General features: G+C 46.7%; 1 protein-coding gene across 3 annotated transcripts in view; it reads left to right on the top strand.

Annotated features, from left to right (window-relative positions):
• The first annotated feature begins 2,314 nt into the window (after window positions 1-2,314).
• C8H14orf93 (chromosome 8 C14orf93 homolog) overlaps window positions 2,315-15,144 on the top strand; it is a 23,562-nt gene continuing 10,732 nt past the window's right edge. The window contains exons 1-2 of one of the 3 annotated variants that reach the window (XM_052191501.1): window positions 2,315-2,447; window positions 11,913-12,794. In XM_052191501.1, coding sequence (XP_052047461.1) covers window positions 12,192-12,794 — 603 coding nt within the window. In that variant the 5' untranslated portion in view covers window positions 2,315-2,447; window positions 11,913-12,191. Of the gene's footprint in view, window positions 2,448-4,006; window positions 5,170-11,912; window positions 12,795-15,144 lie in introns of those variants that run through there. The other 2 variants (XM_052191503.1, XM_052191502.1) reach the window with 2 other exon arrangements.

Below are 15,144 nucleotides of genomic sequence, written 5' to 3' on the forward strand. Positions count from 1 at the left end.
ATTTCTGAGTTCGAGGCCAGCCTGGTCTACAGAGTGAGTTCCAGGACAGCCAGGGCTACACAGAGAAACCCTGTCTCGGAAAAAAAAAGAAAAGAAAAGAAAAAAGAAAAGAAAAGAAAATCCTCTTTGTGCCCTGGAAGTGTGTAATTCAGTCAGAGAGAGTGTACTTGCTTAGTGTGAACGAGGCCATGAGAAAGAAAAAAAAAGTTTTCTTTAGTTCACAGAATGTTTGGTCAACATCAGCTGCTATCCCTCAGGAGCCGGCCATTTTGGTGGGGTTTTTGTTGTTGGTGGTGGTGGTGATGGTGTTTTTGGGGTTTTTTGGGTTTTGTTTTGGTTTTTTTGAGACTGGCCCTCTCTTACTAGTATTTCAGAGATTAGGTCCCTGGGGCTGGCCAGCAACCCTGGAATCTGCATGCCTCCACCTTCAAAAAGCCAGGGTTATACATACAAGGCCATGTCCAGCTTTGTGTTGGGTGCTAAGGATGGAGCTCAGGGCCTCTCCTTCATGCAGCAAGCCCTTTACTGAGTGAGCTATTTTCCCAGGCCCACTTCACAAACGTTAAATAATAATAATTAAAAACCCAATCAATAAACCATGTGCTGCTTATGGATTTTCATGTAACAAGGAGAAGTTATCACTTGCTGTCAGGTACCCAGAAAGCTGGTATCACAGAGGCAATAAGTGTGAGAAAGGGCACTACGCTACAAAGATTGAGGGACAGACCAGAGAGAGGAACAGGAAAGTCACGTGGAGGGGTAGGGGGGGACCTGGATGTAGCAGGGAAAGACAGACAGAGACGCTGACAGGCAGAGCTGGACCAGGAGGCTTTGGGGAGGCGTAAGGAGACCGAGGTGACCGGGAGCGAAAGCTAATGCACAGCGAAGCGAAGCTTGTTCCCCTGCAGACAGATCCATCCTCCGGCCACACATCGTGACACATGCCTCTGTGTGCTGTGCCCCTGTACTGTCACAGCCGCTTACCCTCTGTAAGAAGTGGTGTCAACATTGCTTGTGCAAAGCTGAAAAGGTCTGCAGTCTCTTCAACACAGCCAGGCCACAGAATCATACGGAAACTGCTTCCAGAATGAGGGAAAAAGAGACGGAAACATATCCTTTTTTTTTTTTTAAATATGGCTAAAGCATGCATCACCATCATTAGAGGGTTTTTTTTATAAACTCATTGGTCAGGGGTTCGAGTGAAGAGGGAAAGCCAGGAAATCCCTGGAAGACTTGGAAAGGGTCATGGGTTTCAGATACTAAAAAATGAAATAAATAGGTATAAGTAGGATTTTATGTTCTCTTTGGAGATCAAGATCAAGGAGGTACTGGGGTGGTGCACACACCTTTAATCCCAATCCTAGCACCAGGGAGGCAGAGACAGGTGGATCTCTGAGTTGTCACACCAGCTTGGACTACTGAGTGAGTTCCAGGAAAACCAGAGTTATACACAGTTATCCTGTTTTGGAAAACCACACACACACACACATATACACACACAGAACTTAAGTGTCCAGCAGGGACACTGGTGAAGGCTGCCAAACCTGTGGACTTGAGTTTGGTCCTTCAAACCTTCAAAGTGGAGAGAATCTCCTAGAAGCTGTCTCCTAACTGCAACACTTGCGTTATTGCACAAGTGCCCCCACCAAAAGATATATGGTGTGTGTGTGTGTTCACGAGAGCACATTTTATAATAAAAAGGTGCAGTGACACCAGTTTATGGGCTGCTTAAAACCCAGGTTTAAGCAATGGTCTATATGTAGGGGGTGCCAGGGAGACATTTTGGTTTCTTCAGAATGTGGTTTTAGCCTGGGGGGAGGGGGTGCTGGCTCAGGCCATGCAAAAACAAGCGCAAACTGTAAGGCTACTTGGCCATTCACTTAGACAATGTTACACTCATAAATGCTCATGTAAAGGTGGGCTGCTAGGCAACATGTGTGACCCAGAGATACAACCCTGGGAAGCCAAGGGTTGGGGCCTATGCCCCCCCAATCTTGGCGCTCAACCCCAGTCTAGCATGTCCTAAGCGCGCTATTTCGCCCAGTTTGTCAAAGTCAGAGGGCGCTCACTCACAGGGCTGTTCTTCTGAGCCTGGCTTTAGGGGAAAAAAACGAGACGGGAAAGATGAGCGGACAGCGAGAAAGGGAAGGCAGTGGGCGCAGCGGCCGGGTCCGGGAGCCTGCGGCCCTCGGGGGCCCCCCCGACGGACGCCTCGGGCGCGGCGCGTGTGCTGGCGGGCGGGGCGGCCGGCGGCCAATCCGGGCGGGCGGCCGGGAAGGGGCGGGGCTTGCGAGCTCGGGCTCCGCGAGTCCTCCTTTTTTGCACACACACGAATACAAAGAGCCATACGACCTTCGGGTATCCTTTTTCCATTTTTTTTTTTCCTCCTTCATCTTGTGTGCGTTTTCCAATTTTTTTTAAAAATAGAGATCTGTGGCAGTGCTGGGGTGAGGAAACTGTTGCTAAGGGGAATTTGCTCTTTTCCCCATTTCTTTTCCTGTCTCTCTTTCTCTTTCTTTTTCCTGGTCGAGGTTTTAAAAATATACCAAGTTGAGAAGCCGTGTGCAACTGTTCCCAGACCAATTTACAGAGTTATTTTTTTTTCTTTTTGGATCACATTTTAAGAATTGGTAAATTTTGTGGTTGAAGGATTTAAATTTTAGTCGCTTGGGGAAGTATAGATTTGTTTTTAATCGGGTTAAAGCGATAATGTGAATTTCTACCACAGGCAACAGAGATTTGAGGCGCCCTCACAAAGCCTTTGGCGTGCGTTTTAGACACACTCCCTCAGAACCAAAACCAAGTGCTGCGGATGTGGCAGGTGTGCTCGGCCAGTAGATTAAATGTCCTGGGTTATTTTAATTGGGACACTCGTTTCCCTGGAGAGAAGGCAAGCCTTCTCACAGTGTCTTGCACACACAGTTTCATGAGGACATTTATGTGTTTGTGCGCTTAAGACATAACCATCTCGTATGGATTCATCCTGGGGTTTATTCTTTGTGTATATGTAAAGTATGTGTATATGTGTTGTATCAAATTTTATTTTTAAAGTGTTTTCCTTTGATTTTATGTGTGTAAAATAGACCTTAGGATGTCGTTTTTTCCACTCTGTGTTCCCAAATGTGATCAAAACAGGATTTCAAATGCAAAGTAAAGCCTAGAGGAAATCCTGCACTTCAGAACTTTCATCCTATTGGAGCTTACCTTATTTTCTGCTTCTTTTGATATCAGATTAGTGAATAATTAAATAATTATCCCAAAGCCTGCAGTCAGTGTGCTTGGCAAATGAAAGTGGGGGGAGGGGGTAATGAATGTGTGTCCAGAGCTTCTGTTAGTGACTTTTAAGTGCTTTTGGTTTTTTTTGTTTGTTTGTTTGTTTTTGTTTTTCCTTCTTAAATGTGCAGCTGTGTATATTTTAGCCTCTATGAGTAGTTTTTGGGGGAGGTACAAGAAGGGAATTTTCTGGCATTTTGAGAAAATGGTCTTTTATTGGTTGGGATTTGTTTGGAAAACTCCACATCTGGGAGAGTGTGCGTGAAAATATTCTAGTCCAGTTATTGAACTGGAGTATTGGGTTATTGAATTTGGCATAGTGCCAAGAGGAGGCAAACGCAGACCTCTGGAGGGATAAGAAATACAACGTGACTGTTATTTTGCATTCTGTAAATGCAAACGTTCCCCCCATATGGTCAAATTTCTGGGAAAGAGTGCGTGCATTGAAGCACTGCCGCCTGGGGCCGAGACTCCCCTACCTGTGGGAGCTGGGTTAGGAGTTAGACAGGATTTACCTGTATCCAGTCTGTGTTTGAAGACTCAGTGAAAACGTTAGTGTATGTGGATGGCCATCAGGGTCGGTCACAGTGTTGTAACCGGGAGAGAAAAGTGCAAGGTTTCACTACAACCAAACCTGTGTGCTCCTTAGTTCAGTGTTGTGTAGAGACAGCGTTTAAAGACACATAAACAACACTCGCAGTATAATTTGTACTAATAAGGAAAATGCCCTGGCTCGGGTTCGCTAGACTTCTTATTTATAGTAAGTGAATTTTTATTTCCCAACAATACAAGCCAGATTGGTGCACATGAATACTGGCTCCAGGGTGGACCTTCCACAAGTTTAGATAAAGCCTATCTTTGAAATGTAGTTATATTCTAGCGACTTCAGTGATCCCAGTAGTGATGGCAATTTTTGCTATCCTTTTGAAGCCTCAGGCACCATTGTAGGCTGTTAACTAACACAATTTCTAAGTCCTAGGACAACAGAAAGCACCCTCAAGAGTAGTTAGTTGCCAGCTAGCTTAGACTAAGTCTCACAATCTAGGCTCGTCGGAAAGGTCGCCTTATTTTGTGATAGAGGAGTCCATCCCATGAATTGTCTCGGTTGGTTTGACAGTTTTTCCAAAGAGGAGCAAATCTATAATACTGAGTTGATTTTGCTGAGAATCCAAAAGTAAATGATGCAAACTGAATTAAGGAGGAACTGCTACTTTGCAACTAGTACCCGAAAGCTCGGTAACTGAGGTAAAATCAGCCCAACCAAATATATGAACGCGCTTTGTGGCCTCTGTACTTATAGTCGTGTACACACGACTGTAGAGCGCCAGGTCACAAAGGCGAGTAAACAGGAAACCAACATGGCGCCCGGCGTCCTTGAAAAAGCCTCCCTTGGTCGTGTCCCTCCCTGAGGAGGCCCCTCCCTTCCCGCTTCGTTGAGTGACTGGGAGCGGACGCCAATAGCGTCGCTGGCCCTGCATCCTTTTGGTTCAACCGCCTATCAGCACGAGCCAGAGGGCAAGCGGGGCGGTGCCGCTCCCTTTGCGCGCGCCGCCGGGTACACGGGCGCCGTGTTCTCGCGCGGCTGCGGCACACGGGTGCGGCTGTCTTTGCTCCGGGTGGGCTCGAGCGGCTGTGCTTGAAGTCCACTCGTGAGGACCCGGGCCCCTTCCTGCTCGGTGGGACGCGGCCTCGAGGGAGGGCAGGGGCCAGCCTGCAGCTGCGCCGCCTGTAGACGGAGAGCAGCCATCTCACTGGGAATGCGATGCAGTCCCTGGCGCCCATCTGAGTCACCTTAGAGTAATAATCAACCTTAACTGGGGGCGCCGTGCACGTGTGATAAAAGCCCTGGGATTTAGTTTTACATATTCCCGTGTCTTCACAAATGCAGTATATCAGGTATAGTCTGGGAAAACAGAAATCTTAATCTTACCGAGCTGCACTTTAGCAAGTTAATTTTTAAAAATACTGCCATATTGCCCCGAAAACCTGTTACAAATAGAGCATGGTGGTGTACACGTGTAATTCTGGTTCTCCGAGGCTAATGCAGGAGGATTGCCACGATTTTTGAGGCCGGCCGTGGCTACATAGTTCCAGGTCTGGGAGGGCTGGAGAGTTGGCTCAGTAGTAGAGGACCCAGATTCAGTTCCCAGTGCCCACATGGTGGCTCATAGCCTTCCATAACTCCAGTCTCACACGGGAACCACTTCTGACTTCCTTGGGCACCAGGCATGGCAACTGCACACTTGCCTGAGTTGCACTAACATGCATACAAGCAAATATCCATATATGTAAAAAAGGAATCTTCAAAAAAAGAAAAAAAAAACTAAAAAGAATTACATGCTGAACTGTCACAAAGGGGGGAGGGGGAAGGCACACATCCCTATTCCTAGGAGGGAAGAAAGGAAGGGAGTGTAATTTTCTGATTACAGGGAAGGCATTTGTTCACGAGCCCACTCTGCCCAGTGTCTGGGCAGTTCTGCTTTATACCTGATAATGAGGTCTTAGGTGTTCTGCAGATCATGAGGTCACTCTTTTTGATTTTTAAGACAGGCTTTCTTTGTGTAGACTTGGCTGTCCTGGAATTAGCCCTGTAGACCAGGTTGGTCTTGAACTGGCTGAGATCCTAGGGGCTCTGCCTTCAGAGTGCTGGGATTAAAGGCATTTACCATCATTGCCCAGCCTAGACCGGTCACTCCTGCAATATAGGGAAAGCATATTTTATGGTAACTGCTCACTTGCTGTTGTGTGATAACTCATTTCTGATCGAAATAGGTTTTAAGACTTTCTAACAAGCGAGCCATTTTGTACCTTGAAATGGAGGAAACAGGGCTGAGCGGCTGAGTTGGGAGCTTTAAGGGACTATTTTCTTTTTATTTCCAAGGAAGATAGGAATTGCCTATTACAGTAAAGAATTTCTATCCTGACCCTAAAGAGTCAAAGGCCCATTGTGAGAACACACATCTGAAGAATACCGTATCACACCTATCTAGTAAACTATAAGAAAACGTATTTTTCATACTTTAGAGGTAAACTCAGTCATGCAGAAAATTCACTCAGAATGCTTGAAAGCAAGAAAAGAAACTGCCAAGAAAATGATGTATTTAGTCTTGGGGAAAAAAGTGTGACTTAGGAGAAGCAGGATAGTTTAGATTATGGACAGCCTGTCCCTGAAGATGGAACTTTCTTTTTTTTGTAGGTTTTGGTTTTGGTGGTGGTGGTTATTGGTGGTGGTGGTCTTGATGGTTATTATAGTTGTTGTTGTTGGTGGTGTGTTTATGTGTGTGTCGTTTTTTATTCTGTCTGGACTTCACCTTACTGTGATCCTTCTGCCTCCACCCCTAGGTTCTGGGTTAACTGGGGCTAAGAGTAGTCTTATGTAGTGCTGAGGACTGGGCCCCGGGGACGTTAGACAAGTATCCGCTCACTGAGCCACATGACCAGCCTTAATTTTTTTGTGTTAGAGTTTTGCTGTGTACATCACTCCAGCCTCAAACTCGAACAGCTAAAGCTAAAGCTGTTCTCCAGCCAGTAGTAGTTGCTCTGCCTCAGACTTGGGAGTGCTAGGGTGACAGGTGTGAGTCCCTATGCCTAGCTGAAAAGTACAGTTTCCAAATTCGTTTCATATGTATTAAGATTAGACTATCAGGTGTGACAGCAAATGCTTGTAATCTGGGTGTTGGAGAAATGGAAGAAGGAAGATCAGTCAGCACAAAGTCACATAGCAAGTTCAAAGCCAGCCCCGGCTTCATGACATCTTGTCGCATAAAAGAACAAAACACATAAGATCAGACGATAGTGAAGTCACTCCTAAATGTGCTTAGTAAAGCCTCATTTTGACATTTGTCATTCATGTCGTTGACTCTTCGTTAGATTGGGGTTTTTTGTTGGTTGGTTGGTCATAAGATTTATCACTTTGACTGGACTTGGTGGTGCACAACTTTAATTACAGCACACTGGAGGCGTAGGCAGATCTCTGTGTGTTCAAGGCTAGCCTGGTCTAAATAGGCTAGCCTGGTCTAAATAGCTAGAGCTTTGTAACCAGAGTTCCAGGATAGCCAGGACTACATAGAGAGATCCTGTCTGCAGCCCCTCCTAAAAAAAAAAAAAGAAAAAAAAGAAAAAAGAAAAAGAAAAAAAGAGTTTTTATTTTCACATGTTGTGCTTGCAAGGGTTTATGTTCACTGTGTGTATGCTCGCAAGTGATATATATATATATATATATATATCACATATATATATATATATATATATATATATATATATATATATACATATTTAGAGGGGGGTGTTCATGGTAGGCCTACAATTCTTAGTAATGAGTATAATAAATAATAATCAGCTGCTATTTGTGGAGCACTGACCCGGTGTCAGTATTTTATAGGACTCTATAGAGGGACAATCGTTTTAAACTTCTTATTTTTATGTGTACGTGTGTATGTTGGAAACCAGAAGAGAGCGTTGGAACCCTCAGAGCTGAGTTAGTTGTGAACTGCCTGACCGGGTGCTGGGATGTGAACTTGGGTCCTCTGGAAGAGCACCAAGCGCTTCACCTCTGAGCCCTCTTCAGTCCCTGTGAGAGATGATCTTTATACAAATAACGCAGGCAGAGATGAGAAAACTGGGGTTTGGAACCTTTAGATCAGCTGGGTGGTGTGCCCGTGCAGTCTTAGCTTGGTGGTGCGCCCGTGCACCCTCACCTAGGGAGGCTGAGGCAGGAGGAGCCTGGTCCAGGTACCCGAGACCACAGAGCGGCTCTGAAATTAGCCTGGGAACGGAAAGTGAGACTGACTTCAAGACAGCCTACTAATCAACACCCTACAATTCAGACATGCTGGTGTATGCCTATAACCCTAGCCCTGAGGAGGCTGAGGCAGGAGAATTGCTGTACGTGGAGGGTTAAATGGCAAGTACCAAGCCAACCAGCCAGGGCTTCCTGGTTAGACCAAGAACCTCTCAAAACAAACAAAACCTTATAACTTTCTTTTTCTCACAAGATCCACATTTAACATCTTTGCAGCATGTTGGCTTTAAAAAAAAAAAAAATCTCATAGGACCTGGTGGCACATGCCTTTGATCCCAGTACTCTAGAGGCAGAAGCAGGGGAATTTCTATGAGTTCAAGGCCAGCCTGGTCTACATAAGGAGTTCCAAGTTCCAGAACAGCCAGTGCTGTTACATAGAGAAACCCTCTCTCTCAAAAAACAAGAACAAAAAAACAAAAAAAAATTTAACTAACTAAACAAACAAGCAAACAAGCGCCTCAGGAGTGAAGAGACTGGCAGAGACAGGAAGATTGCCTTACTTGCTATCTGACACCCTAGCTGGTGCAGTTGCAGGGAGAGACTCTGCCTCAAAAACAAAAAAACAAACAAAAAGATGGAGTATGTTGGAGCCGGGCTGGCCGTCTTCCTCTGGTCCCCGGAACACCACGCATAAACCACACTCACGAATGCACACCCAGGATAGATCTTGAGAAAGAATACGTTGGGTAGATGATCCGTCCACCAGTGTCAGTGGATTTGCTTCTCGGTCTCCTTTAGCTTTAATTTGGTCTAGCCTTCAGCCTTATCTGGGCTTTCTAGGGACTCTGATGGCAGGAAAGCTGTAAATGGATTCACCTTCTTTCTTTTTCCCCTTTAAATTGACTATTTATGTATTTTATGTATATGGTTGCTTGGTCTGCATGTGTATCTGCACACCAGAAGAGGCCTTTGCATCCCATGGGAGTTCAGTTATAGACCGTTGTGAGTGCTATGTGGGTGCTGGGAGTTGAACTCACGACCTCTGGAGGAGCTGCCCATGCTCTTAATGGATACACAATCTCTCCAGCCCCTGAAGTTTTTATAGTGAATATGTAGTCAAGGAAAGCTACTTTTTCAATATAAAGGGAGAGCAAATTTTTTTTTGTTTTTTTTTAAGATCTATTTATTTATTTTATGTATTGGAGTACACTGTCATTCTCTTCAGACACAACAGAAGATGGCATTGGATCCCATTACAGATGGTTGTGAGCCACCATGTGGTTGCTGGGAATTGAACTCAGGACCTCTGGAAGAGCAGTCAGTGCTCTTAACCACTGAGCCATCTCAACAGCCCCCAAGGGAGAGCAAATTTAAAACTTTTTAATTATTATTTTGTTTGTTTGAGACAGGGTCTCACTACATAGCCCTGGATGCCCTGAAATTCATTATATAGGCCAGGCTGGCCTTGAACTCACAGAGATCTGGCTGCTTTACCACGTCTGGCCTAGACGTGGCCTATTTAGTAACTAAATATAGTTAAAATGCATTGTCAGTTGTGTTTTAGTATCTCAGAGGCACTGTCAGCCCAGTTCTTGTTTCTTAAGTGGCACTTGCTACCTGATTTATAATCCCAGTACTCAAAGGCTAGGATGAGCTCACGGTCAGACTGGGCAAGTGAATTCAGGACATCCATGGCTACATAGCAAGACCCAGTCTTAAACAAAAACGTGCTGTGGTGGTGGCTCATTGGTCAAGAACACTGGCTGTTCTTGCAGAGGGCCCAGGCTTGGTTCCTGTCACGCACATGGAGACTCACAGCCTTCTGTAACACCAGATGATCCAGTGCCCTCCCAAGACACAGACCTACATGCAGGCAAAACACCCATACACATAGAAGAAAATAATAATAAGAAAACTAGAACTAATAAACTAAAGTGAGTGGGCTGATTTAAAAAAAAAATCCCAAAACTCAATATGTAGAAAGTTCATTTTAATTATGATGTTATGATAAATTACAGTGTAAAATGGAAATGTATTTGTCAGGGAAGTGTAAACACACTTAAGATTTTGTCATTTACAGAGCTTCAGGCTGAAACATTCTTTTTCTGTAATCAAACATCATTTAGAAAATAACAATATTTAAGTTCCTTGGCGTGTTCTCAGTGACTCAGAACCTCCTAGCTCCCAGCCCTCTGCTCCTATAGAAGTTTAGTTACTTAAATAGAGTAATTCCAAAGAGAGGCAGTGTGGTCTACTACTGCCATCCCTACTTCTTTCTTTCTTTCTTCCTTTCTTCCTTCCTTCCTTCCTTCCTTCCTTCCTTCCTTCCTTTCTTTCTTTCTTTCTTTCTTTCTTTCTTTCTTTCTTTCTTTCTTTCTTTCTTTCTTTCTTTCTTTCTTTCTTTCTTTCTTTCTTTCTTTCTTTCTTTCTCTTTTCTTCCTGTTTTTTTGTTTTTTTCCGAGACAGGGTTTCTTTGTATATTCCTGGCTGTCCTGGAACTCACTCTGTAGACCAGGCTGGCCTCGAACTCAGAAATCTGCCTGCCTCTGCCTCTCAAGTGCTGGGATTAAAGGCGTGCGCCACCACCGCCTGGCTGTCCATCCCTATTTCTTTCTGTTGGGCACCACCTCTTCCTTTACGGATCCCAAGAAATGGAGATGAGGGATGGCAGAAGTGACTTCTAGGGCTTGCTGACATCTAGCTTCTTTTGCCCTGGGCCTAGTTCCAGGATTGTAGTTCTGAGAGTGCTCTAAGGACAGCCCAGCCCCAATTCCTAGACCTATACTGAAGTTCATTTCCCTATCCCACCCCTTAGCGTTGAACATGCAATACTGTGAGGTTGACTGGAGGTGGCGCCATGTTCCTATGATCCCAACACACCCAAGAGTCTGAGGCAGGAGGATTGACTTCCTGATGAGTACCTGGCTAGCCAGGACCGCATAGCAAAACAGAAGCAGACCAGCATTGTGGCCACGCCTTTAATCCCAGTGGCAAAGAAAGGAGGCAGAGAAAGATAGATCTCTATAAGACTGAGGCCAGCCTGGTCTATTGTAGTGAGACCTTATCTCAAACTACTAATTAAACAGAGTAGGGGTGTGGTGGCAAATACCTATAATCCCAGCCTTTGGGAGGTAGAGGCAAGAGTTATCCTATGTTTAAGAACAGCTCCTGTTACAATGAATTTTTTGTTTTGTTTTGAGGCAAGGTTTCTCTGTGTAGTCTTGGCTGCCCTGGAACTCACTTTGTAGATCAGGCTGGTCTCTAAGTCAGAGATCTAGCCCTAGATTCCAGTAGGTCTGTCTGGAATTTAGACACACCTTTAGTACATACCTTTAATTCCTAACAAAGAAGGTAACAGTTTGTTAGTTCGTAGAAGGAAGTGACATCTAATTGAGGGGCAGACAAAGTGACAAATCAGGGAAAGATTTGATAGGATGAGTCAGAAACAGGGTATGTCCGACTCTCATGAGAGTGCAGGAAAGAGGCTATGTAAGAGAAAATAGAGAAAAGGTGTGCAGTGTGAGGTCAGGCAGAGCAGTGGGGCCAGAAGCTGCGAGAAACTGGGTCATCAGTCAGCCTGGAAGATTGAATTGTTCCGAGGTGAGAGGCTTCCGGCCTAGGCCCAGGGCTAGTTAGGACAGAGAAGGAAACACTCTGGGCCGTGTATCAGCACAGCCTGGGGTCTGGCTCCCTTCTCCTCACCTCATCAGGGGAAACAAGGGGCATTTACAGGTATCCGCTTAAATGTGTGTGAGACAGAACAGCAATAACCAGGTTCTGCTTTCTTCTTTTACCATAAAAAGGGTCTACAACGTCCCTGCACTTCTCTTCTCTGGCCCTTGAATCCCCTCACACGACACATCAGGAAGACCTTTGGTTTTGTTTTTTACTCTTTCAGTGAAGGCCTTGGGACACCACTGTGCTGTGTGCTTAGGGAGCACAGGACTTGCCAGTGGAAAAGCTGAAGAGGAGCAGCCATGGACTGCGTGTCTTCACCTGCTAGCCTACGCCTCCACAGAACCCACAGCCTGGAGCCGCAGCTCTTCTGACCACCTTTCTCTGAGAAAGGAAAGTGAATCTCGAGGCAAGCGCTTGCCTCGTGAAGGCCAGTTATCTCTGGAGCACTTGTGAAGCCGTCTGTCAGTGTGTGCAGTTAACCTGCGCCCGCCCGTCCAAGATGTCCTTCAGTGCCACCATTCTTTTCTCCCCTCCCAGTGGCAGTGAAGCCAGATGCTGCTGCTGTGCGTGTAAGAGTGAGACCAGCCAGGGCAGCACGGGTTCTCAGGGCGGGAATCCTCCTGCTGGTACTCCCATCACAGTGACTGGACATGGCCTGGCGGTCCAAAGCTCTGAACAGCTCCTGCACATTATCTACCAGCGGGTGGACAAGGCAGTGGGTCTGGCTGAGGCTGCTCTGGGGCTCGCACGGGCCAACAATGAGTTGTTAAAACAGCTCCAGGAAGAAGTGGGTGAGCTACGGCAGGGCAAAGTGTGCACCCCTGATGAAGATGGGGAGAGCCGGGCCCGCAGCCCACCACCCGAAGAGCCCGGAGTGCTCAAGGGGAGTCCAGGAGAAGCCTGCAAGACTCTGCCTGCCACGGAGGAGGAGTGTGATAGCGTGGGCAGTGGTGTGCAGGTGGTGATCGAGGAGCTGCGGCAGCTGGGGGCTGCCTCCACCGTGGGCCAGGGGCCCTTGGGCTTCTTCGCAGCCCCCCAGAGAGATGCGCGCCTTCCAGGATGCACTCTGACTGGGGTAGATGGAGCCCCACTGCTCAACCCGGTGAGTAACGCCCAGGATGGTTGATCCACCCATGCTACTGGGGATGCAAATCATATGCCTCGTTCTCTTTCCCTCTTTAAACCATTCTTTTATTTGTGTCGGTACTAAGACAGAAGAGCACCAAATCTCCTCACTTTCAGGGGTTGCCAGCTCTCTCGTTTCCACCCTGAGCCTTTTTGGTAGGAGATCCTTTTTGGTGTGTGTGGCGACCTGACATGGTGCAGTGCATCCCGCTTTCCCAACAGCTCTGCGTGGCATCTTTTCCGCAGCTGTCCCACCAACTCTGTCTCTCCTGGTGAGAAAGCCTGCCACGCATAGACAGCTCATTCATATTTTATCACGGCCTTCGCTTGCCAAAATGGGCTTCAGTATAGATGAAAGTGTGGAGGGGAAGAGAGGCAAAGGTGGAGAGAGGGATAAGGATGCCAGAGCGCAGGCGCAGGCGCAGGGAGGACGGACGTGGAAATGAGCAGTATGAGGAAGGAGCATAGAAGTAAGGTGGAGCTCTGTAGGAAGGGGAGGTTGTTTATTTGGTGATGATGGTTGACAGGATCTCACGCTCTAGCCCAGGCTGGCCTGGAACTCCCTCAGTAGCCCCTGCTGGCCTCAAACTTGCAGCAATCCTTCCACCGCAGACTCTCAAGTGCCGGCATTTCAGGCATAAACCACCATACCTGGTTTCAAGAGAATCTATTTGGAAAAAGATAAAGTGAGGGGCAAGGAGTTGAGGGAAGGAAATATAAATGTGAGTACTGTACTGGGCATGGTGGCTCTGCCTTTAATTGCTTTCAAAGACTTAATTTTATTTTTTATTTTTTAAAGATTTATTTATTTCATATATGTGGTTATATTGTCGATGTCTTCAGATACAGCATGAGATGGCATTGGGTGACCATGTGGCTGGTGGGAATTGACCCTGAGTCCTCTGGAAGAGCAGTCAGTGCTCTTAGCCCCTGAGCCATCTCTCCAGCCCCTAGTTTTAATTTTTAATTACATGTGTATGGAGGGTGGGAGGCATGCGCATATGGGTGCAGTTGCAGTGGGAGGCCAGGAGAGGGAGCCAAGATCTCCTGGAGCTATAGTTGCAGGCTGCTATCAGCCCTCAGTGTGGGTGTTGAGATGCAAACTCTGAAGAACAGTGTATGCTCATAACCACGAAGCCATCGCTCCAGCCTCCTTTAATCTCTCTCTCTCTCTTTTATTGTTTTTTTTGTTGTTGCTTGTTTGTTTGCTTGTTATTTAACGGGGGTTTCTCTGTAATCTCAGCTGTTCCCAAACTCTTGGTAGCTCAGGCTGGCCTTGAACTCACAGAATTCTGCCTCCTGAGCACTGGAATTAAAGGCATGCGTCACCACCACCCAGCTAATTAACTACTTTTAATACCAGCACCCAGGAGGCAGAGGTAGATGAATCTCTGTGAGCTGAAGGTCATCACAGAGTGCGTGGTGAGTTCTAGGCCAGCCAGGGCCGTGGATTGATTGATGCTCTGTCTCAAAAAGGTCGGGTGGGAACCTAGAGGGTGTCCCGGGAGGATCATCATGAACTTGAGGCCAGCCTGGGCTTCATCACAGGGAGTTCCAGCCTGTCTGAACTAAATGTAGAAATTCTATCTAGAAGGGGGAAGGGGAGAGACTAGAGAGATGGCTCAGTGGTTAAGAGCAGTGCTCATTGCTCTTCCAAAGGATCTGAGTTCCGTTCCCAGCTCCGGTGTCGGAGGGCTCCTGACACTAGCTGCAAAGGGATCCGATGCCACTGGCCTCCTAGGACCTGCACTCATGTGTTCATATTTACACACACACACACACACACACACACACACACACATATACATAGAATTAAAAATAATAATTAAAAATAATAAGAGTACGTCATAGAGCAGAAGAGGAGGGAAGCAGGCATATTCCGGGCAGGAAAAGACTTGGATGTGCACTGTGCCATTTCAGTGTTTCACTGCTCAAGGGTCGTATGAAGAAGAAAAGCCCAGCTAAATAGAATCAGAACCGCAGAAAGGCGGGCACGAAGGAAGGAGCACAGAGATCACAGAGTAACAGATGTGCCGCCCTCAACAGCCGCAGCAGAGTCTTCCACTCTCCCCCTCCCTCTGTGTGCCCGCTCTTCCCTCCTGACCCCAGCTAGGTAACCATACCCAGTAAAGAGCAAAGATCAAAACGCACAGGGTGAATGACAGGGCGGGAACTCCCAGCCCATCTGCTGAGTGTGAGGAATGTGGGCATCTAGACCCCCCCCCCCCCCATGCTAGCCTAACCACGAATAGTGGTTGCTCTCCTAAAGAGTCCATCTGTGGTCCTGGTCACTGTTCCTCAGCCTCTGTCTGGCCTGAGAGCCAGGA

This window comes from Apodemus sylvaticus, chromosome 8 (genome assembly GCF_947179515.1).
Source record: "Apodemus sylvaticus chromosome 8, mApoSyl1.1, whole genome shotgun sequence".
Lineage (NCBI taxonomy): Eukaryota > Metazoa > Chordata > Mammalia > Rodentia > Muridae > Apodemus > Apodemus sylvaticus.